We start from the raw sequence: 25738 nt of genomic DNA on the forward strand, positions 1-25738 counted from the left end.
GAAACGGCGCCGAAGCGAAACCCTCGAAACACTGACTGGGACAAATACGGAAAGATTGTACAGTCAAAGGTCAAAGACAGAAGGATCAAGACCCGATCCACCCCGGAGAGAATAGATAAGGAAGTCGAGGACTTCACAAATATTCTGAACAAAGCCTACAAAGAGTCATGCAGACTAACATACTCTAAGAAGACATACCCACCATGGTGGAACAAAGAGCTATGCGAGCTCAGAAAGAAAGTTCGAAAAGCCTTCAACACAAGTTACGGAACCAAAGACCAAAAAGGCAATCTACGTAGCCAAGAAGGAATCTTGGAGCAATTACTGTGAATCGCTTGAAGGAGTCAAAGACACGGCGAGGCTAAGTAAAATCCTATCGAGAGGACACACAAGCCCCACGCTCATAAACAAACCCGATGGGACAGGAAGTACGTTGGCTGAAGAGTCACTGAAAATCCTGCTGAATACGCATTTCCCAGGAAACTAAAAAGAAGAACCTAGAATAATGGAAAGCCAGGGGGCGGACCAGCAGTTACAAATAGAAGAGATCATCACCATGGAAAGAATCCATTGGGCGATAGATTCCTTCGACAAATACAAAAGTCCGGGTCCGGACGGAATCATACCAGCAATGCTACAGACAACAAAAGCAAGCACAGGAAAATGGCTGCAAGCATCTTCCAGGCATGCATTAAAACAGCACACATACCACTTCAATGGAAGAAAGCGAGGGTAGTCTTCATACCAAAACCAGGAAGAAGGGGACACATCCAAGCCAAGGATTATAGGCCGATAAGCCTTACCTCTTTTCTAATGAAAACACTTGAGGATCATTGATATCCACATCAGAGAAAGAACGGAGAAAAACCTTTCCAATGCGCAACATGCGTACAGGAAAGGCCGATCCACGGAAACAGCATTACACGAGGTAGTTCGATACATAGAAAAGGCTTTACTTTTCAAAAACTACGCCATGGCCACCTTCCTGGACATAGAAGGAGCCTTTAATAACGTCAATGCGGATTTCATCCTGAGTTCCCTCAACGGTATAGGAGTAGAAGGAGGCATCAGGGCATGGATTGGCGCAATGCTGACGAGCAGGAGGATAACAGCCGAACTGAGTGGCACTCATCACACATGATTAGTGAAGAGGGGCACACCTCAGGGGCAGTCCTGTCCCCACTGCTCTGGCTGATAAACATGGACGACGTACTAAGAACACTAAATAGCGAAGGAGTAAAAGTGGTAGCATACGCAGACGACGTAGTCCTACTCATCCCAGGACCATTCCCCGACGTCATCAGCGAACTAATGACAAGGGCACTCACTAAACTCAATGCATGAGCAAAAGCCTGCGGATTGGGCATAAATCCAAGTATAACGGAACTAATGCTCTTCACCAGGAGAACTAAGGTCCCAAGATTCACAAAGCCAAAGATAGATGGCATAGAACTAGAGATATCACAGCAGGCAAAGTATCTGGGAGTGATACTAGATGCAAAACTCTCATTGAAACAAAACATCAACGAGAGAGTCAAGAAAGCAAGCATAGCATTCAATTCCTGCAGGAAGATGTTCGGAAAGAACTGGGGCATCCACCCCAAGATAATAATACGGCTTTACACAGCGGTGGTAAGACCCATAATCACATACGGAGCACTAGTATGGTGGCCAGCATTAACTAGGGCATACAACGTCCAGAAACTAACAAGGATACAGAGATCGGCATGCGCAGGAGCCACGGGAGGACTGAGATCATGCCCCGCGGCGGCGCTGAACGCCATCCTGAACATAATACCGATAGAGCATTTCATCAGGAACACTGCAGCACAAGGTGCGGTACGACTTAAGGCTAGTCAAAGCTGGAAAGACTACCACACCGGGCACTGCAGGATTCTGAACGAGATAAACTATCGGAGGACAGTAGACACACACTACACTACATGACAACCGAACTGCGATTCGGTAACACATACACCACTATATACCCTACAAGGGAAGACTGGAAGAGAGGGAGAGTAACCGAAGCGGATGAAGTATCACTCTACACCGACGGCTTAAAGATGAGCGGCGGAGTAGGGGCCGGAATCTACCGAAAGCTGGAAGGTGGAGGAATACTTCCACCTCCCAGAGTCAGCGACGGTTTTCCAGGCGGAGGTTCTCGCGATACTGAAAGCTGCCGAACTTTCGCTAGACCAAGGCCTCCGGAATACCAAGGTGAGGATATACTCAGATAGCCAGGCGGCGATCAAATCCCTCGCACAAGCAGGGACGACTTCAAAACTAGTGGCCAAATGTAAAGGGGCACTAAACAGACTAGCAGAAGACAACAGGGTACAAATAGCCTGGGTACCCGGACACAATGACATAGACGGAAACGAGAAAGCAGACGAGCAGGCCAGAAAAGGGTCAGAAGAACACTCAGCAACAACAAACATCCAGATCTCCCTGAACTCAGTCCAGACGGAAATTCATGACCATTTCAAACAATTAGCCAGCAAGGAATGGTCGACGAAAGTAGAGCACAGAAGATCGAAACTATGCTGGCCAGAATTCAATAGGAAGCGAACCGCAGAGCTGATCTCCAAGAGCAAAAAGGACATCAGGAGGATAGCGGCAACCATCACCGGCCACTGGCCAATAGGCACGCAAACCTGTAAAATGAGTCTACCCTACAACCCACAATGCAGAAGCTGCAAGGAACCAAGCGAGCAGGAGACACCAGAGCATCTGCTGTGCCACTGCCCGGCACTCAACAAACAAAGAGCCCGACACTTCGGAGCACACCAGCTCGAGTTGGAAGGCAGCCAGTAGCGGCCATCCTAGCTTACCTGAATGACACCGGCTGGTGCTAAGTAGGGCGCAGACAACAACAAATCGAGGGTGTGGAACAAAACGGAGATCAGCTCTAATTGGAGGCGGCCAGGGCTGCCTCACCACTTATACCTACCTACCATACCCGCGAGCAATGAGCCTAGCAGAATATTAACTAGGGAACCTCCCCAACGCCCGACTAACACTGAGCCGGAAAATTATCACGTGCTCTGCGAAATAGGACTCCCCGACCGTCCGTTCGTTTTCTCATCTCCCTGATCCTTCTCGGATATGTACGTTATATCCCTGTAGTACTGTAGGTGGCGATTGGCATTGCGTAGTTGCTTACTTCGTCGGTTACTATATGGGTACTTACTATACTGACCCTACGGTAAACGAGCTGCGAACCAGCTACTAGCTGGATTCTAAAAATTTGGTGAGAGCAGCAAATCTATTTTTAGCTCAGAGAGAGAGAGATAAAGGGATACATCTATTTTTGCTCTTACCTTCAAATTGTATGTATTCGGGTACCCGACATTAGCATTTGATTTGACTCAGTGGCCCAGTTGGTAAGCAGACGGTCTGTGATTTCTAAGACATGCGTTCGAATCCCGACCGGGAACAAGGAAAAGTAAGTTTAAGTGGCTTTTAATAAGATTTATACATTAATATAAGTAATTTAATAACCGAGCTAAGCTCGAAATCATGACCACTTGAGATTGACTTTGGGCACATTATCCCGGATTTTTTTTTCTGTGTACTTACATTACCGACCATTCCATGGGGTCCCATGTAAGTACTTACATTACCGACCATTCCATGGAGCACTATTTCACTAGTTCCTGGGTAAACGACACGGTGGCGATTGACCCTATTTGCGGACATTTCATACAAAAGCGGAAATGAAAGATCGCATTGCTTGGGCCCGATGGGTAAGTAGGGGTGGTCTGCTGGTAAGCACTTATTTCACCAGCTACGAACCAGCGCGCAGTACTACAGGGATGCTACACGCTCGCGTTAAAAATCTTGTCGCCAGCGAAACTTCTAGAAATCGGTGATCGGTTCTTCTCCTTCCTTCTTTTGTCGCGTGCCTGTATCTTGTTATTTGCCAATGAGCGAGAGGGAAATACTAAATGGAGGGAGAGGAGTTATTCTTGTATCATCTCTTCGTCGCCTCGTTGTCATTGTTGTTGCTCAACTCTTTTGGTTTGAGGAATTGATACCGTCGCGTCTCTTTTCTTTTTGATCGGCGAGTTGTGCGGACTCGAGAGCCGTTTTTTACAAAACGCACTTGTTTAAAACGGTAAGTGTTAAATTATAATTTATTAATATGTACTAATCTGCTAATATCTGATCTGATTTCCGTGGTAAAGTGGCGCGCCATGCTCCTGTCGTGGGACGGAGTCGAAACTGTGCATTAGAGGGATGCGCAAACTACGTCCGGCAGAGGTATATTTTTCATATAGTTTTAATAAATATTTACTTATGTATATCAATTTATATTTTTACAGACGCTTTTAGGAACAAATCTTCGTTGGCCGACGCCGACTTTGACAGAATAACACAAAAGTACTTTCCATATGCGCAGGATCGTGGATCCAATAATAAAAAAATTAAAACTACATTTATAAATATAAAAATATATATATATAATTATAAAAAATATAAACATTCATAAGTATTAGTATTATGTAAGAAAAAACCTGATGCTGATTGTTCAAACATGAACACGGTTTTAGATAAGAAGCATCTGTTAGCGATAAAGTCCCAGCAGCAGAGCACGGCCTAGCACCATATCTATCTATTAATACAACCGCCACTTGAGCCTATGTAACAAGTATCCCGAAATATGACCTCCTGCGAGCGGTCTGGGTTTGTTTAAGATATGTTCTTTCGGGGTGACTGTTTGCATCCTTATCGTATATTTCTCACGATCGGGAACTGTCCGATGCGTGGGTCTAGAACTAAGATCTACAATGTACATTCTCATGTTAGCTATATAAGCTAGGGTTTGAATGGAATAAAATCAGTTTCTTACAAAAACTCAACACATGAAGACTTCTAATTTATTTGGGGTTTTCATTTTGGTCCTTCGACCGCTCTGCAACTTTCCCCCCTGTGGTAAGAGGTTCAGAGTTATAAATCAGCACCTTAAAATATTAAGGCTGCAAAAATAATTATCTCTTGTTTCCCCCCACCCGTGGTAAGGAACAGAGAATAATATTATAAAACAAAAAGACACAAAAGAGTCTTTTATGTTTAAATTGAAGCACCGTTTAGGCTTGACATAGCTAAAGGTTGCTATAATACCATTAAAAGATATGGTTTGGAGGCATACTGAGGCCTTTTTATGAAAAAAATATAAAAAAACATCAGTAGTGAATGTAATACCATTGAGATATATGGTTTGGAGGCGTACTGAGGCCTTCTTTTGAAAAAAATAAAAGAAAACATCAGAAGTGAATAAAATACCATGGAAATATATGGTTTGAAGGCGTACTGAGGCCTTTTTTTCAAAAAAAAATAAAAGAAAACATCAGTAGTGAATGTGCTAAGGAAAGAAAAGTGCATTAAATTGGAAAATAATAAATAAAATGATTTTGTGGCATTTGAAATTGCCAAAAGCAAAAGGATAAAAAAGAGTCCTTTTTGTTAAAAAAAAAAAAAAACAAAAAATTGTTCCACCTCCATTGGTTGGTTTTTTAAAATTAAAGGACAATAAGAGTCCTTATTAATATTTTTTTTCCAACTCCATTGGTTGGTTTTTTTTTTGTAAATGCCAGATATGGCAACCAGAAAATAAGAATAAAATAATTTTCTGGGGTCGAGAAATCGGCTAAGATATTGTGTGGAAGTTACCCAGCCCTTGACGGAGAAAAGTAGAAGGAGGGACGACCTCACGGCAGCAACTACAAATAAGCCTGCAACAACAACGACGGCCGCAGCGACGATACAGAAACAGGCGGCATCAGGAAATCATCCTACAACAAACAACGGCGGCAGCGACGACAGCAGCAGCAAAAACAACAACATCAACACTAAAGACGACGGCGGCGCGGCAGAAGCAGCAGCTAAGTCAACTTAATTAAAATTCGTTTTTATAATAATTTTTTGATTTTGTAAAAAAAAAAAAGAATTTATAAATATTGCACTAAAAAAAAAAGAAAGTTCAATCAGCAGTTACTTAACGCAATATTCCCCCGGCAGGACCTCACTTCGGAGGTATTTATAAAGCTGGAGTTAAAGTCATAAAGTCAGTTTCAATACCAATTGTTTAATATAAAGGAAATTGTTCAAAAATAATAGAAAAAAGAAATACAAGCGGATAAACTAATTTTGATGAATTAAAAATTATAAGTTAAAAAGAAATAAAATTGTACATGTATTAAGCCATGATACGGAGGGCTTTGTAAAATATTAGTTGCAAAATTAATTATATCGAATGAAACAAAATAAATACAGTCCACTTAATTTTAATTGCAACTAATTTAAATGTACCCCGAATCTTGCTGGCCCTTGGCAGAATGTTCAAACATGAACACGGTTTTAGATAAGAAGCATCTGTTAGCGATAAAGTGCCAGCAGCAGAGCACGGCCTAGCACCATATCTATCTATTAATACAACCGCCACTTGAGCCTATGTAACAAGTATCCCGAAATATGACCTCCTGCGAGCGGTCTGGGTTTGTTTAAGATATGTTCTTTCGGGGTGACTGTTTGCACCCTTATCGTATATTTCTCACGATCGGGAACTGTCCGATGCGTGGGTCTAGAACTAAGATCTACAATATACATTCTCATGTTAGCTATATAAGCTAGGGTTTGAATGGAATAAAATCAGTTTCTTACAAAAACTCAACACATGAAGACTTCTAATTTATTTGGGGTTTTCACTGATAAACATAAATGAATGAATATTTAATTTACATTTAAATAAAACCGAAATTCTAAAAAAAAAATATAATTGGAAGTAGATATCAGTCGTTGACTAGCTTTTCGTTCGGACGTGCCATTATTGCTATCGTTATGTTATGTGCCGAGTGTAATTTAGAAGTTTCGGCATCCCAGCTGCACAGAGGCGGTGCGCTGCGCTTCTCTTTGCCGTCGGGTATTTCATACAGCTTGAGTTGATTTGCCTGCTGATGCAATTAAACTCTTACTAAATCCCAATATAATGTGGCAGTGCGATGGCTGTGTTGAAGTTTACAGCGGCTACGGAGCCCAAGGCTGTTTTAAATTATGTCTCTTCCAAATTAAATGTTGATTGCAAAATGTTTTCCTGCATCAAACTTATAAAAAAAGATGTGGACATATCTACTTTAAAATTCGTCAACTTCAAACTCGGCGTTCCTGACCAACATTATAATGCTGTCTTCAGTAATGAGTTTTGGCCTTGCTCTGTTAAAGTCAAAAGGTTTGTCCATAGGGAGAGGACAAATAAAGAGGATACCATTATTGAGCTGGGTGGACCTGCAAGAACCTCAAACCCCACTCATTCGTCAAAAAACCCCCAATGATCGGCGCCGCTGGTGTCGACTACTACTCTTCTTGCTCATTCCCCCCGTTATCATATGCTCGGGCTAAGCCAACAGCGCTCGCAGCATCTTCATCTTTCTCCGCGCCTGCGCTCGTCATCATCGTTTTCTATGCTGCAACAACAACATCATCCAGTGCTTTTGCCGTCTTTTTTATGCGATATTCGCCTTGGCTTGGCGCTTTCGTCCACGCTCTCAACGCCCCGTCTACTCTGCATGTAGAAGCCGCTCTTTGCTTGGGTTTGCCGTTGGATCTTCTCCGTCTTCTTTGGATGCTGTGTGCTGGCTGGGGGCGCTCACTTGATGCTCTTTATGGATTCGCCCATCAACAACAACAGCTGATGCAGGCTGATGTCTTTGCTGCTGGATTGCAGCTCTCTGCATGCCTGGCTCTCTTAAGAGATTATATTCGCTCTTTTCAATTTGCTTCGGCACACTTGGATTTTATTAAACCAATTAAGGTTGGAACTATGTCGCTATTTAAGGCTGCCTCTGGATTAGCTGCTCATAAACCGCACCGAGGCTCACCTAACTTTGCAATAGATGATCTGGTGGTGCCCCACGCTTATTCAGAAACTGCGCAACCTTCTCCTTCCCCTATAAATAGCGATTCCCCCAGCCTGAAAATATATTTTCAAAATATATCTGGCATGCGTACAAAGACTGGCGCTGTCTATTTGGCCACATCGTCCTGCGATTATGATGTCATTATTCTAGTTGAAACTTGGCTCAACAAGTACTTCTTCAATAATAAATTTTTTGACGAGGAGGAGTTCTTATTGCTGTGCGCCGTACTCTGAGGTGCACTTCCATCCGGCTTTGGAATGAATGCTTAGGGCTACTATAAAAGTGTATGTACAAACTTATGCTTAGGGCTACTACAACTCTGCCGTCCTGACCGACAAGGATCTCCTGATCCTGGTTGAGTTTTGAGTTACATTATTTTCTTTTGGTTTTGCTTCTTATACACTTTGACTACCTTATTACTACAGTAACTATCCTTTTTACTCCAAACGTTTTAATTCTCTTTAACAATATTTCTTTCATTTGTTTCTAAGTTAGTGTTTTTATTTGGCCTATTTACTATGTGGTTTTCTACTACTTCATTCGCCTCATCAAACATATCATTTGTATTCCTTTTGATAACTCGTTCATTTGTATTTTCATTTTCTTCTCTTTCATTAGTTTCTTCATTTTCCATTTCACTTGTATCCTCATCTTCAACTTCATTTGTATCCTCATCTTCAACTTTATTTGTATCCTCATCTTCAACTTTCGACCAACCAAACCAAGGCTTTATATTAGCTGCAGCCCAAACACCAGTGTATGGAATTCTAGATTGTTGAAATCCGTCGACATCTTTAACTACGTAGCGATCATTTCCTAGACATTTTACTACTTCAAAAGGTCCTTTAAACTTCGGGACAAGCTTCTTTGAAGCCCCCGTATGACAATCAAAACTTTGTACTACAACATAGGTTAAGACTCTTAACTTAAGAGGGAGGCAAAGAACCCGAGTCCTACACCAATAAATGAAATGCCTTTGTAAAATTGTTGTTTATCGTTTACTGTTATGTTTCCATGTTATGTTTGATGTTAGTTACGGGAGCTGGCCACCCGGCGAATAACCTAGTTAAATATTTTTTTTGAATTGTTTCCTCTGCTACATGTTATTGAACCAATGATTGAATAGTAGATATTAAGCTTAAAGCAGCAAAGTTTATAAAACCAATAAATATTAATCGAAAAAAAAAACAAGAAAGGAAGCTAACTTCGGCACGCCGAAGTTTGTATACCCTTGCAGATTGGTTTTCATATTTATATTATAAACTAGCAGACCCGACCCGCTTTGCTGGGCCCGTACTAATTATAGTTGACCCGGCAAACACTGTTTTGTCATGCATATTATTTGTAGGAAACAATACGGAAACAATGAGCATATTACAGAGTTGTCAGTAAATAAAATATTAAACCTTCAACAGTAATCTTAATATATAAAAATCTCCTGTCACTATGTTTGTTCGCTATAGACTCCTAAACCGCTTCCTCTGCTTGTTCAATAAAATGATACTGGCATCGGGTCGTTACGCGCTCTTCACAATTGCCCATAAAATAAATTTGAAGAAATTTCGGATTATCATCAGGCATCAATAATCCAAGTTTGTGGTACATCTGGCCTTGTATTTTGAATGTAGTTTCAAAAATACGTCCATCGGATGCAAGATCACAAATTTTAGTGGCCCCAAATGACGTCATTTGGAAGCAACTATTAAATTTGCGTATTTTACGCAAAAATAATTTTGAGTCATTTGAATTTCCAGCAAGAAGGGATAATAAAGGTTCTGGCGGAGCAAGTAGAGGTTGCAAAACGACTTTTCCTGCTGCGCAGCACATACCGGCAGTTTCATTCCGAAATTTAAACGCTTGACAATATTGACATACTTTGTCCATTCCACCGATAGCAATTTTTGAATGCGCAAAGTAGTTAATATCTGGTGCATATTCAAAAGCAAGACGAACGAATGATGTACGAACTAATGAGCGACTGTTCCGCTGCCTTTGTCGTACTTGTGCTCGTACTATACATATCTATGTTTCTATCTCGAGCCGCCCTGATTCTCGTAATATTCTGCTGCAGACGTTCGCTACGCTGTTCCTGGGATTCTTGTGCACGACCTTCTGCTGTCCTAATTCTTTGAGCTCTATTTCTTGTATTGACTTGTTCTGGCAACTGATGAGCTCTTTCGAAACGTCTGCGTCGTGCCACTCTGCTGCTTACGTTGTTGAGATTCGATCTTTTCGGTAGCATTTTGCTGAAAATATTATCTTACCTTCTTAATGTATTTCAAATGATAATTTAGAGACTCACCACTTATAAACACAAAACAATAATTATGAATGACAAATGACAATAAAAGAAAAGACATTCTGACGAAATGCGATTTATTGAAATAATATATTACAAAATATGTAATACGTGAAGAACCGCTCAACCAATTTGGTGCAAACTCATCAACAAAATAGCCCGAGCAAAGCATAAAGATTTGGTTAAATAAGCACACTAAATTCCATAAGAATCGGTAAAGCCGTTTCGGAGGAGTGCATAAAAAAAGAAGATTCCTCCTTGTTCTGCCGAAACTGCCATGATGTAAAAGATCTTAGCTATCCTATCTCTCAAGTTGAACCAAACTGCATAAGCACACTAAATTTCATGAGAATCGGTAAAAACGTTTCGGAGGAGTGCATAAAAAAATAAGATTCCTCCTTGTCCTGCCGAAACTGCCATGATGTAAAAGATCTTAGCTATCCTATCTCTCAAGTTGAACCAAACTGCATAAGCGCACTAAATTTCATGAGAATTGGTAAAGCCGTTTCGGAGGAGTGCATAAAAAAATAAGATTCCTCCTTGTCCTGCCGAAACTGCCATGATGTTAAAGCTCTTAGCTATCCTATCTCTCAAGTTGAACCAAACTGCATAAGCACACTAAATTTCATGAGAATCGGTAAAGCCGTTTCGGAGGAGTGCATAAAAAAGAAGATTCCTCCTTGTCCTGCCGAAACTGCCATTCTGACTGAAAAGCGACAGACAGGATGGATTGACATATTAGTTGGTTGTCAAATCTAATGTCAAATATTATGATTGCGTTCAGAAATTTAACTTAAGATTTATAATTTAACGTTTGTGACAAAACTTAAGATTTATCTTTCGATTTCTATATAGTCTTATTAAAAACAAAAGACAGATTAACAACTGAAGTTAGCTAAAATTAATTTTCTCGAAGCTATATGAAGCTGTGAGACTATGCAATTTTGTCGCGTTCGCGATTCACTTTCACTTTTGTTGAGTTTCGGAACGCGATATTAGATCCTCCAACGCGCATGCGAATTTGAACTTTATACAGCGGTAATAAATTACAAATTGACTCTCCATTTTATTTAGAAAACGTTTGTATGGGAAATAGAAAAATACTGTTTTGAGGATTTTCCCGGCAATTATTCGAATTTTTCTCACCTTTTAAACCTTCCCTAGACCTCCACGAATAATTCAAGACCAAGATAAGATAAATCCGTTCAGCCATTCTCGAGTTTTAGCGAGACTAACGAACAGCAATTGATTTTTATATATATAGATTATAATGCCGAAAACAGACACTAAATAGAGTTTCATAACAGTTTACCTATACTTATTATGTTTACAGTTTGACAGTTACAGTTATTCATTCCCAGCTATACATTTTCTCTACATCTACGGATCGCTTCTATGGCTATATGATATAGTTGTCCGATTTTCATAATATTGTTACCAAAATTCTGAAATATGTCTATTACTTTCCCTATCGTTCCTATGGCAGCTATAAGATATAGTTGTCCGATTTTCATAAAATTTATACCAAAATTCTGAAATAATACCAGAAGCTCATGTCTCAAATTAGATTAAAATACGTTTAAAAACAACGAAGTTATAATTTTTTATAGAATATATATACTTTATAGAGTCGGAAACGTCTCCTTCACTGCGTTGCAAACTTCTGACTGAAATTATAATACCCTGCAAGGGTATAAAAAAAAAGTCCCTACGTTTTATAATCATTGCTTTGGTTGATTAACATATAAATAAATATGAACTTATATAAAAAAAACTACAACATAGTCTCCCTGCTCATATAGTGTTGCCTTCAGCCGTTTGCTATTTTTTGTTGATTCATTATAATTTTGTAATTGGGCTTCTCTTTCTTGGGCATTCTCCCTAATACTTTCAATTGTTCTTCCTTCCTTTTGTCCTTCCTGTTAATTTTTCTTTAAGGCAGTCAACTAAACTCCCTCTCTGTCCGACTCCGAATAACATTACACTTGGATGTTGATTAATCATTCTATGAACTGTATTTATGGCAAACTCAATTTCCTCTAGAATCTTTATAAAAACCCCAATTCGGCTCTGAGCTCAATAATTTCGCAAGCATCGGGCCTATACTTCGATTTATCCGCTCTACCTGTCCATTAGCCTCGGGTGAACCTGTTGCTATTTGTGTATGAGTTATATTGCGAAGCCTTAAAAAAGCTGAAAATTCTGAGGAGGTAAAACAGGAACCTCGATCAGATACTATACTTTTGGGGATACTATATGATCTAGAATAGTTTCCCAACGCTGCAATCGCTTCAGTTGTCTTTGTGGTTTTTGTAGAATATAATCTAACGAACTTTGTGCAGCAATCAACAATCACTAAAATATGTCTTGACTTCTTATCTTTCGTATTAACTGGTCCTAAATGATCAATATGTACCTGTTCAAACGGTTTTGTAGGTTTTTGAATATTGTGTAAATAGCCTTCGTGCTTGCCTTTAGCTGTAAATGCAATGCATTCTAAACAATTTTTGATATGCTGTCCTATCTTTTGCTTTATTTTAGGGAACCGACCTACTGGTTCAAAATAACTTCCAGAACTTTATCGATACCAACGTGTCCAAGACTATTGTGGTATTTAAAAAGTACATGCGTTTCCAAATCTTTTGGAACGTAAAACAATAAAGAATCATGATATTTCCTATAAATGATTCCATTTCGCATCTCATACAGTTTGTGTTCATTTTTTTCTAGTAAATTCTTCAAGCTGACTATATTCTCATCTTTGTTTTGGCATATAATCAGATTTTCTTCGAACGAGTTTGTATCTACTACCATAATGTTAGTGCATCTACTGAGGGCATCTACGTGTTGCATTCTAATACCAGACCTATGTTCTAGCCTATAATCATAGTTTTCTAACTCTAGAGCCCATCGTGCTTTTCTAGGGTTTATCTCTTTTTTAGTTAACGTGAGTGCAAGAGAATTGCAGCCGTGACAATTTTAAAACTTATTCCGTGCAAATATACTCTAAATCGTTTGAGTGAATAAATTATTGCCAACGTTTCTAACTCGAAACTGTGGTACCTCGACTCAGCATCAGTTGTACGCTTAGAGAAATAAAATACCGGGTGAAAACGCCCATCCCTTTTCTTTTGCATCAATATTGACCCAAAACCAATCGAACTCGCATCGCAGTGCAGTTCGGTTTCATCTGTTGGGCTGTACAAAGCAAGTATTGGTGAGTCTATTAACTTTTTCTTTTAAACTTCAAACGTCTTTAGCTCCAATTCCCCAAACCGAAAATTTTCCTTCTTTCTCGTAACATCGTATAAAGGCTTCGCCACAATTGAAAAGTCTTTAATGAACCTGCGAAAATAGGAACAAAGTCTTAGAAAACTTTGTACCTCTCTAGTTTTTGTCGGAATTGGAAAATTTTTAACAGCGGATATGCCTTTACCATCAGCTTTGATGCCAAACCCATTAATCGTATACCCTAGATACTTGACTTCCGTTTGAAAAAACTCACACTTACTAAGCGTCAATTCTAAATTATTACCTACTAGTCTGTCAAACACCTCATTTAAAATTTTCAGATGGCTCTTTACGTCTTTCGTTGCTATCATTATGTTATCTAAGTAAACAATAACCTTTCCTTCTCTAATTAGGTCACTTAAGACTTTATTAATAAACCTCTGGAACGTAGATGGTGCGTTTTTCAGCCCAAAAGGCATTCTTAGAAACTTAAACTGGCCAAGAGGTGTCGTGAACGAAGTGAACTTCACCGATTCCTCTTGCATAAAAACATGGTAGAATCCATTCTTTAGGTCTAGCTTAGTGAACCATTTCTTATCTGTCATTTGATCTAAGAGGTCATCTATCAATGGAATGGGATAACTGTCCTTTGCTGTTAATTTATTCATTTTCCTAAAGTCAATACACATTCTAATTTCGCCAGTTGCTTTCTTCACTAGTACAATCGGCGACACAAACTCAGACTCGCTGGGTCTAATATATTCTTTGGCAATATATTCATCCAAAATCTTTTGCAGTTCAGTTTTCTCAGCATACGGCGTCTGAGGCTACAGCTCATTTCGCACGTTGTTTCTGGCATAGTTGGTCGAGCAGCCCCGATATAACATTTGTGAAACATATTTTCAAAAAGAACTTTATCATATGCATTTAAATTTACCCCTACATTAACGTTTTCATTATTATTCTCATACTCAATCATGCAAATTTTTGCTAGAAAATCGTCTTCACTATCAAATCTAATCATGTCATTCGAGTTATTTATAATCATACTTTCGTTTGTACTTTCATTTGTTGAAATAATCTCATCTTCATCCCAGACGATGCCAGCGCCACTCGCATTTAGAAAATCTCTACCCAAGATAACCTTTCCATTCATTGAATCGTTTTCAACAACTAACATTCCAAGTTTTATTCTTTTATTATAAATTGTAATGAAAACAACAATTTTTCCAATGATAATTAATTGGCTGAAGTTTAAACCAAAATACGTGGCTGGTGGCGCTGACTTCAAAATAACGCTAGCCGGAACACAATTTTTCTTCATAAAGCTGATTGGGCTCCCTGAGTCTAAGAGGCATTCTATAAAAAAGGTTCATAAGAACTACCCTCTATTTCCATACTTAAATATCTTACATAATCATCTCTGCGAGTGGCTGGGAACGACGTTTTCTTGTTTTCTTCACAGGTCGCAGCAGGGTGACCCATTTTTCCGCACACAAAACAGGCTCCAACTTCTCTTTTCGGTTTGCGGCAATCTGAGGCGATATGTCCCAAACAATTGCAATTGTAGCAGCGGAAAACTGGCTTCTCGATTTTCCCTGAGTTATTAGTAGCCCCTCCAGATCTTGGAGCTACTAAATTTACATGCTGTAAGGCTGACAGTAGGGCATCCTTCTCCTTAAAACACATCATGTTGGCGCTTGTGCGTATTTGACGATCGGGTATACCGTGGATGATGTAATCAATTAACTCGCACTCTGGCATTTCTAATCCATTTGACAGTGTTACTTTATTATTAAAGTAATCAGTGAACGATTCGTTTGTTTGCCATTTGCGTGCTTCGAGCTTCTTGCGCAGTGTAATGGCACTTTCTTTTGGTAGAAATACTTTCTCCATCGATGTCAACAGGGTATCAACCTTCTGATTTGCAAGCTCAGGCTTTGAGTACACCCAGGCTTGCGCATCACCTTTAACTTTGTTAAATATGAGCGACCGAAGCTTATTTTCTGTCAATACATACGTTATTTTTAATACGTTTATATGTGTGCGCCATACACTAACATTTGTTTTTCCGTCGAAATCTGGCAGCATTTCCTTTATGCTTTGAAACAGAATTTTATCATCTTTCGTAACTCTGACCGATGTCTCTCTCTCACTCACTCTCTCAGATGCTCTCAATAATTCGTTCTCCCTCCGCAGTAGCTCTCTCTCAAAATGCATCAGCTCCAATTCTCTGGTCATTAATTTTAATTTCTCCTTTTGCAAATCATTTTCAATCGCCAATTTTCGTTGCATGTCGTTTAAAATATACACTTTCTTTTCGTCATTTGCATTCTCTCCTTTGTTCCGTATTTTTCCAGATTTTTCTAGATTTTTCAGCTCGTTTTTAGCCGCTCTTTTTGGTTCTGCTTTTCCTTTTCCTTCGTTTGGATCTGCTTCTTCATACTCATCATTTGGCTCGTCGTTTGCATCTTCCTCTGATTCTCCGTCTTCATCGCAGTTTTACATCTCGTTTGATGCTTCTCCTTCTCCGTCGTTTGTCATTTCATTTGATTCTTCCTCTCGTTCGTTCATCGCCGCTTCGTTTGCTTTTCCCTCACGTTCGTTTAACGCCGCTTCGTTCGATTCTTCCTCTCGTTCCTTTATCGACGCTTCGTTTGCTTTCTCGTCTGTTTCTGGAATATTCTGTGCATTCGCTGTTTCGTTTGATTTTTCATATAATTCTGGAACATTCTCTGCATTCGCCGTTTCGTTTGATTTATTGTCTAATTCTGGAACATTCTCTGCATTCGCCGCTTCGTTTGAAGTTGCTTGTCGCTGTTTATTGGAACATGTTTCGTTTGGCATACTTGGACATTTTCCGCGAAAGTGCACTTCACTCAATCTTGCTGCCAACGTGCTCTTACTGCCGTGAGTGGCCAAATTTAGGACCGAACACCAATTGCACAGTTGGTTAACCGAAAAATCATTCGCGTTAACCGGATCCAGTATAGAGATAGTGTTTGTTATAAAATCTTGCAGGAATGGCCATTGGCACGAGGTTCTGTGCCCACTTCTGATATTGTAGCAGCAATAATGACGACCGTTCTGCTTCAGATCACTGGCAAGACTGTTCTTTATTCTTTACTTCTCTTTTTTTGTGTATCCTGTATATCACAGATTATCTTAGTGTGTGTGTACATTCGCTTAGGGCTAAAAGTGTATGCATGTGTACGAACGAATAATCTCCTCAGCCATCGTTGAGCTAGTTAGTTCCGTTCGTCTTCGCCGTCTCCAAGAGAATGTGTATCACGCCACTTTTCCTTTTACCCTTTCACCTTTTTCTCACTTTCACTCAAACGACAATCCTAGGCAATGTCTACCTGTCTCTCTCTCTCTCTCTTGCGACAGACGAACGGACCTCACTCAGTAATAGACTGTCTTCTGTCCTTGTCCTGTTACATGCTCAACTGTCATTGCGCCTGCGCGCCGGCGACACCTGTCAAGCTAACAGGACTCAAATACCAGAGAATGCCGAATTATTCTGTTGCCATGAAAACAAGCATTCCAGGGCTCATTCCTTAGCATGACTAAGCAGTTTTTCACTTAGCAACTAATTCGCTGACACGGCCTTCCTGACCACTCACACGTCCTCGTGTGCTTAATCTCGCTTATTTTTAACCAAAACCACTTAAATAAATTATCTTTTTTTTTATTTACAGTTAACAAAACTTAACCAAGTTATCGAATTTTCATTTACGAAATTAAATCAAAATTACATTTTTCATTGTTTAAAAAATTTCTCATCAGTGTAGTTTCTTTAGCACATTTACATTTTTGTGTAATTCCTTTAACACATTTACATTTTTGTGTAATTCCTTTAACACATTTACATTTTTGTGTAATTCCTTTAACACATTTTTGTTCGTTCATTTCATCTCATTTCATTTCGTTAATTTCTTACATCTTTCTTACACTTTACATAATTTTATTCTCTTGACCCCCGCCATAACAAGTTCTTCTGTTATGGTGCGGTCTCATTTTCCATAGCTTCAGACGCATTTTCCATAATGCTGTCTCTATCTTCGGTTATTAACTGATTATTTGGCATAGCCCTTAAAAATTCATGAGAATATTTGTAAGTTCGCTTACTTGTTAAAGACTTTAACAAATATCTATCTCCATCTAGTATTTCAATGATCTCAAAGGGTCCTTTAAATTTAGGGTCTAACTTGGTTTGATGACGCTCCTCATTTTTAAGTAATACGTGATCACCCAACTTATGTTTAATAATTTTTGCGCTATTGCTATCGAATCTGTTTTTATCATATCGTGCTCTCTCTACCATATTTTGTGAAGCCTGTTTTCTTAAAGTTTCCCTATCGATTTCGTCATCACATTCTTCGACTACTGGTAGTAAGCCCAAAGGTCCAGCTTCCTTACCAATTAGCAGTTCTAATGGGCTAAATTTGGTTGTTCTATTCAATTCATGGCTAGTTGCACCTCTGCTAAAGCATCCTGCCACGACCTCTGACTGGTTTCTACAGCTGTTAACATGCTTTTCAGTGTACTCATTACTCGCTCGACTTGGCCACTTGCCCTGCTTGCACCAGTAGCAATTAAATGCAAATTAATTTTCTGTGATATACAGAAATTCCGAAAACCAATACTTGAAAAACATCGGCCTTGATCCGCTACTATTCGAGTTGGCAAGCCAAATAAAGAAACAACACACTTTACGGCCTTAACGCAACTTTCAGTGTCTAAGTTTAACGTGTGGTAAAAATAAACAAATTTTGTAAACGCATCAATTAGAACAATAACATATTCCTTAAGGTCGTTTTTACCACTTAGTCTTCCTGTTATGTCAATATGAACTGTGTGCCATGGTACATTTGTTGTACTTTTCCAACTGGAGGCTTTGATAATTTAGAAGTAATACAGTTTTCAACGAACCGGCGAACGTATTTTGACATATGATCAAACCAATAATAGCTATAAACCTTATCTAGTGTCTTTTCCCAGCCAAGATGCATTACTAATTCATGGACATGATTTATAATGGCCCATATGAAGGATCTTGGAATTTCCGGTAAACATTTGGGTTTCCCATTTCATTGTATTTTCCTATGCAAAACACCCTTCCGCAGTTCATATGTGCTACTCAAATTATCTGATAATTCATTGTTTCTCAGTTTCGTTACTATTTCTAATACTTCACTATCACGCTGCTGTTCCGAAATTAACCAGTTATCAGTTACCTCCGTTAAATTTATTCGTTTCTCAGGTATTTTATTCGGAACATTATTTTTATCTGGCACTGGATTCCGAGATAGACAATCTGCGTGAGCCATTCGCTCACCCTTTCTATACTCTATGTCAAAGTCAAATGACTGTAAAAATGCCCACCATCTGTGTACCCTCGGCGTTAAGTCTAGTTTGGTACGACTAGCTTTTAACGAATTACAATCCGTATATACGACAAATTTACGTCCCTGCAAATAATGACGAAAATGTCGGATACCATTAACAACCGCCAGCGTCTCTAGTTCGTACGAATGATATTTAAATTCGGAAGACGTGCATTTACTGTAATATTCGACAACATTAATATAGCACCATAGCCAATCGAACTTGCGTCAGTGTGCAATTCTATTGCGTATTGCGGGTCGAATATGATCAACACTGACTGGTGACTGAGTCCATACTAGTATAATGTTAGCTCATATTTGCTCATGTTCTTGCCGCGAAACAAAATTAACATTTTTATTAGACGTGAGGTGATACAAAGGCTTAAGCGTCTCGGAAAATTTTGGGACAAAGTGTCTGAAATATGAAGCTAATCCTATGAATTGGCGAAGTTGTGACACGGATTGTGGCGGAGGTAACGCAGTCAATGCTTTTATTTTACGTGGATTTGGTCTAATTTCTCCGTTACTAATTTCGAACCCAAGATACTCTACACGAGTTTTAAGTTTAGTAATATTGAATGAAAATCCCGCCTTACTTAAAGCCTCTAATACAATACGCAACCGTTCTATCGCTTCTTCTTTGGTTTCGGCTATAACTAGCACATCGTCAATATAAACTATAGCGTATGTATGTGCAACAGTTCCCAATGCTCTTATAATAGCTCTCTGAAAAACAGAAGGTGCATTTTTCAGCCCAAAAGGCATCGTCAAAAACTCGTATTGGCCCTCTGGAGTTACAAACGCTGTTCGCTCTATTGAAGTTTCATGCACTGGAATTTGGTAAAATCCACTAGCCATATCCAAGCAAGAAAAGTATTTGGCACCGCGAAGCCTGGCAATCTGGTCTGCAATAAGGGGCAACGGATACTTATCCGCAACGGTATTCTCATTCAACATCCTATAATCTACACGAAGGCGATCGGTGCCATTTTTCTTTTTCACCAACATCATAGGTCTGGCGAAAGGTGAGCAGCTTGGACGAATGATATTTCCCTTTAATAATTCATCAATTTTAAATCGCACAAGCTGCTTTTCTTCCTCGCCAAGCCTATATGGACGTCGTTGCACTGTCTTTTGTGGATCTATTTAATTGATTTTTGGTGCCCTGTTGAAATTCGCGTTTTCGGTATACCGCTAATAAACCAATCAGAGTAGCATTTTAGGATATTTGTCAAAGCCATTTTATCGCATTCTTCCAATTCTGCATCAAAATTTATGAAGTCTTTATAATCGGTAAGAGCCACTACATCTACGCTTTTTGTTTTGTAAATTTGAAATTTATCAGCGTCTATTGTTACGCCAAAGCCCTGACTAAGGATTTCACGGCCTACTAGAATATCGTATTTAAGATACTTGTCCATTATTACATGTAGCAAAATCTCAAAGCAATACTGTTCAATATTTATTTTACACTAGCAGACCCGACCCGCTTTGCTGGGCCCGTACTAATTATAGTTGACCCGGCAAACACTGTTTTGTCATGCATATTATTTGTAGGAAACAATACGGAAACAATGAGCATATTACAGAGTTGTCAGTAAATAAAATATTAAACCTTCAACAGTAATCTTAATATATAAAAATCTCCTGTCACTATGTTTGTTCGCTATAGACTCCTAAACCGCTTCCTCTGCTTGTTCAATAAAATGATACTGGCATCGGGTCGTTACGCGCTCTTCACAATTGCCCATAAAATAAATTTGAAGAAATTTCGGATTATCATCAGGCATCAATAATCCAAGTTTGTGGTACATCTGGCCTTGTATTTTGAATGTAGTTTCAAAAATACGTCCATCGGATGCAAGATCACAAATTTTAGTGGCCCCAAATGACGTCATTTGGAAGCAACTATTAAATTTGCGTATTTTACGCAAAAATAATTTTGAGTCATTTGAATTTCCAGCAAGAAGGGATAATAAAGGTTCTGGCGGAGCAAGTAGAGGTTGCAAAACGACTTTTCCTGCTGCGCAGCACATACCGGCAGTTTCATTCCGAAATTTAAACGCCTGACAATATTGACATACTTTGTCCATTCCACCGATAGCAATTTTTGAATGCGCAAAGTAGTTAATATCTGGTGCATATTCAAAAGCAAAACGAACGAATGATGTACGAACTAATGAGCGACTGTTCCGCTGCCTTTGTCGTACTTGTGCTCGTACTATACATATCTATGTTTCTATCTCGAGCCGCCCTGATTCTCGTAATATTCTGCTGCAGACGTTCGCTACGCTGTTCCTGGGATTCTTGTGCACGACCTTCTGCTGTCCTAATTCTTTGAGCTCTATTTCTTGTATTGACTTGTTCTGGCAACTGATGAGCTCTTTCGAAACGTCTGCGTCGTGCCACTCTGCTGCTTACGTTGTTGAGATTCGATCTTTTCGGTGGCATTTTGCTGAAAATATTATCTTACCTTCTTAATGTATTTCAAATGATAATTTAGAGACTCACCACTTATAAACACAAAACAATAATTATGAATGACAAATGACAATAAAAGAAAAGACATTCTGACGAAATGCGATTTATTGAAATAATATATTACAAAATATGTAATACGTGAAGAACCGCTCAACCAATTTGGTGCAAACTCATCAACAAAATAGCCCGAGCAAAGCATAAAGATTTGGTTAAATAAGCACACTAAATTCCATAAGAATCGGTAAAGCCGTTTCGGAGGAGTGCATAAAAAAAGAAGATTCCTCCTTGTTCTGCCGAAACTGCCATGATGTAAAAGATCTTAGCTATCCTATCTCTCAAGTTGAACCAAACTGCATAAGCACACTAAATTTCATGAGAATCGGTAAAAACGTTTCGGAGGAGTGCATAAAAAAATAAGATTCCTCCTTGTCCTGCCGAAACTGCCATGATGTAAAAGATCTTAGCTATCCTATCTCTCAAGTTGAACCAAACTGCATAAGCACACTAAATTTCATGAGAATCGGTAAAACCGTTTCGGAGGAGTGCATAAAAAAATAAGATTCCTCCTTGTCCTGCCGAAACTGCCATGATGTAAAAAATCTTAGCTATCCTATCTATCAAGTTGAACCAAACTGCATAAGCACACTAAATTTCATGAGAATCGGTAAAGCCGTTTCGAAGGAGTGCATAAAAAAGAAGATTCCTCCTTGTCCTGCCGAAACTGCCATGATTAGCTATCCTAACTCTCAAGTTGAACCAAACTGCATAAGCGCACTAAATTTCATGAGAATTGGTAAAGCCGTTTCGGAGGAGTGCATAAAAAAATAAGATTCCTCCTTGTCCTGCCGAAACTGCCATGATGTAAAAAATCTTAGCTATCCTATCTATCAAGTTGAACCAAACTGCATAAGCACACTAAATTTCATGAGAATCGGTAAAGCCGTTTCGAAGGAGTGCATAAAAAAGAAGATTCCTCCTTGTCCTGCCGAAACTGCCATGATTAGCTATCCTAACTCTCAAGTTGAACCAAACTGCATAAGCGCACTAAATTTCATGAGAATTGGTAAAGCCGTTTCGGAGGAGTGCATAAAAAAATAAGATTCCTCCTTGTCCTGCCGAAACTGCCATGATGTTAAAGCTCTTAGCTATCCTATCTCTCAAGTTGAACCAAACTGCATAAGCACACTAAATTTCATGAGAATCGGTAAAGCCGTTTCGGAGGAGTGCATAAAAAAGAAGATTCCTCCTTGTCCTGCCGAAACTGCCATTCTGACTGAAAAGCGACAGACAGGATGGATTGACATATTAGTTGGTTGTCAAATCTAATGTCAAATATTATGATTGCGTTCAGAAATTTAACTTAAGATTTATAATTTAACGTTTGTGACAAAACTTAAGATTTATCTTTCGATTTCTATATAGTCTTATTAAAAACAAAAGACAGATTAACAACTGAAGTTAGCTAAAATTAATTTTCTCGAAGCTATATGAAGCTGTGAGACTATGCAATTTTGTCGCGTTCGCGATTCACTTTCACTTTTGTTGAGTTTCGGAACGCGATATTAGATCCTCCAACGCGCATGCGAATTTGAACTTTATACAGCAGTCATGCCCAGCCCATAGCTCTTTGTGCTCGCATTGTTTTTGTAATTGCTCTTTAGCATAGGCAGAGCAATCGCCGTATGCATGCACGGCTCACTCCATAAGCAAAGGAGATTACACAAACAATTTTGCGTATTCTCTTCATTCTCCACGTCTTCGTTGATCTCGGCAACAACACTTTCATAGGCTTCACCGTTATCTCGCTTGTCCGAATGTAAATTGTTGTTGGATCGCCGAAAAAAGTACATCGCGAAAAATCAGTTGTATTTTGCGTTGCGGGCAAGATGTTTGATATTGCAGAATCTAATTTTTTATTTTGTAAAAATTGCTATGGTGAGCCCCAATGCATTGTTAAAATGTATTTTCATGTATTTTTATTACTTCCGATATCTTAATTTGAATTTACTTTCATTTTTTTCAGTGCAGAAATTTGAAGTAAAAAAAAAACTTTTGCGTAAATGTATTTGTGTTTTCATTTATATGTATTGGTGCGTTGCTCTGCCATAAGCAACGTTTGGGCACCCCTGTTATACAGCGGTAATAAATTACAAATTGACTCTCCATTTTATTTAGAAAACGTTTGTATGGGAAATAGAAAAATACTGTTTTGAGGATTTTCCCGGCAATTATTCGAATTTTTCTCACCTTTTAAACCTTCCCTAGACCTCCACGAATAATTCAAGACCAAGATAAGATAAATCCGTTCAGCCATTCTCGAGTTTTAGCGAGACTAACGAACAGCAATTGATTTTTATATATATAGACTAGCAGACCCGACCCGCTTTGCTGGGCCCGTACTAATTATAGTTGACCCGGCAAACACTGTTTTGTCATGCATATTATTTGTAGGAAACAATACGGAAACAATGAGCATATTACAGAGTTGTCAGTAAATAAAATATTAAACCTTCAACAGTAATCTTAATATATAAAAATCTCCTGTCACTATGTTTGTTCGCTATAGACTCCTAAACCGCTTCCTCTGCTTGTTCAATAAAATGATACTGGCATCGGGTCGTTACGCGCTCTTCACAATTGCCCATAAAATAAATTTGAAGAAATTTCGGATTATCATCAGGCATCAATAATCCAAGTTTGTGGTACATCTGGCCTTGTATTTTGAATGTAGTTTCAAAAATACGTCCATCGGATGCAAGATCACAAATTTTAGTGGCCCCAAATGACGTCATTTGGAAGCAACTATTAAATTTGCGTATTTTACGCAAAAATAATTTTGAGTCATTTGAATTTCCAGCAAGAAGGGATAATAAAGGTTCTGGCGGAGCAAGTAGAGGTTGCAAAACGACTTTTCCTGCTGCGCAGCACATACCGGCAGTTTCATTCCGAAATTTAAACGCCTGACAATATTGACATACTTTGTCCATTCCACCGATAGCAATTTTTGAATGCGCAAAGTAGTTAATATCTGGTGCATATTCAAAAGCAAAACGAACGAATGATGTACGAACTAATGAGCGACTGTTCCGCTGCCTTTGTCGTACTTGTGCTCGTACTATACATATCTATGTTTCTATCTCGAGCCGCCCTGATTCTCGTAATATTCTGCTGCAGACGTTCGCTACGCTGTTCCTGGGATTCTTGTGCACGACCTTCTGCTGTCCTAATTCTTTGAGCTCTATTTCTTGTATTGACTTGTTCTGGCAACTGATGAGCTCTTTCGAAACGTCTGCGTCGTGCCACTCTGCTGCTTACGTTGTTGAGATTCGATCTTTTCGGTGGCATTTTGCTGAAAATATTATCTTACCTTCTTAATGTATTTCAAATGATAATTTAGAGACTCACCACTTATAAACACAAAACAATAATTATGAATGACAAATGACAATAAAAGAAAAGACATTCTGACGAAATGCGATTTATTGAAATAATATATTACAAAATATGTAATACGTGAAGAACCGCTCAACCAATTTGGTGCAAACTCATCAACAAAATAGCCCGAGCAAAGCATAAAGATTTGGTTAAATAAGCACACTAAATTCCATAAGAATCGGTAAAGCCGTTTCGGAGGAGTGCATAAAAAAAGAAGATTCCTCCTTGTTCTGCCGAAACTGCCATGATGTAAAAGATCTTAGCTATCCTATCTCTCAAGTTGAACCAAACTGCATAAGCACACTAAATTTCATGAGAATCGGTAAAAACGTTTCGGAGGAGTGCATAAAAAAATAAGATTCCTCCTTGTCCTGCCGAAACTGCCATGATGTAAAAGATCTTAGCTATCCTATCTCTCAAGTTGAACCAAACTGCATAAGCACACTAAATTTCATGAGAATCGGTAAAACCGTTTCGGAGGAGTGCATAAAAAAATAAGATTCCTCCTTGTCCTGCCGAAACTGCCATGATGTAAAAAATCTTAGCTATCCTATCTATCAAGTTGAACCAAACTGCATAAGCACACTAAATTTCATGAGAATCGGTAAAGCCGTTTCGAAGGAGTGCATAAAAAAGAAGATTCCTCCTTGTCCTGCCGAAACTGCCATGATTAGCTATCCTAACTCTCAAGTTGAACCAAACTGCATAAGCGCACTAAATTTCATGAGAATTGGTAAAGCCGTTTCGGAGGAGTGCATAAAAAAATAAGATTCCTCCTTGTCCTGCCGAAACTGCCATGATGTAAAAAATCTTAGCTATCCTATCTATCAAGTTGAACCAAACTGCATAAGCACACTAAATTTCATGAGAATCGGTAAAGCCGTTTCGAAGGAGTGCATAAAAAAGAAGATTCCTCCTTGTCCTGCCGAAACTGCCATGATTAGCTATCCTAACTCTCAAGTTGAACCAAACTGCATAAGCGCACT

At 39.0% G+C, this 25738-nt stretch overlaps 1 protein-coding gene across 1 annotated transcript; it reads left to right on the plus strand.

Annotated features, from left to right (window-relative positions):
* The first annotated feature begins 1572 nt into the window (after positions 1 to 1572).
* On the plus strand, positions 1573 to 2814 carry LOC138929206 (uncharacterized). The gene is made up of 3 exons (XM_070288519.1): positions 1573 to 1839; positions 1893 to 2106; positions 2495 to 2814. The coding sequence occupies exons 1-3, from the start codon at positions 1573 to 1575 to the stop codon at positions 2812 to 2814; spliced, it is 801 nt and encodes a 266-aa protein (XP_070144620.1).
* Positions 2815 to 25738: the final 22924 nt, after the last annotated feature.

The sequence above is a fragment of the Drosophila kikkawai genome, chromosome X (genome assembly GCF_030179895.1).
Source record: "Drosophila kikkawai strain 14028-0561.14 chromosome X, DkikHiC1v2, whole genome shotgun sequence".
In the NCBI taxonomy this organism is placed as follows: Eukaryota; Metazoa; Arthropoda; class Insecta; order Diptera; family Drosophilidae; genus Drosophila; species Drosophila kikkawai.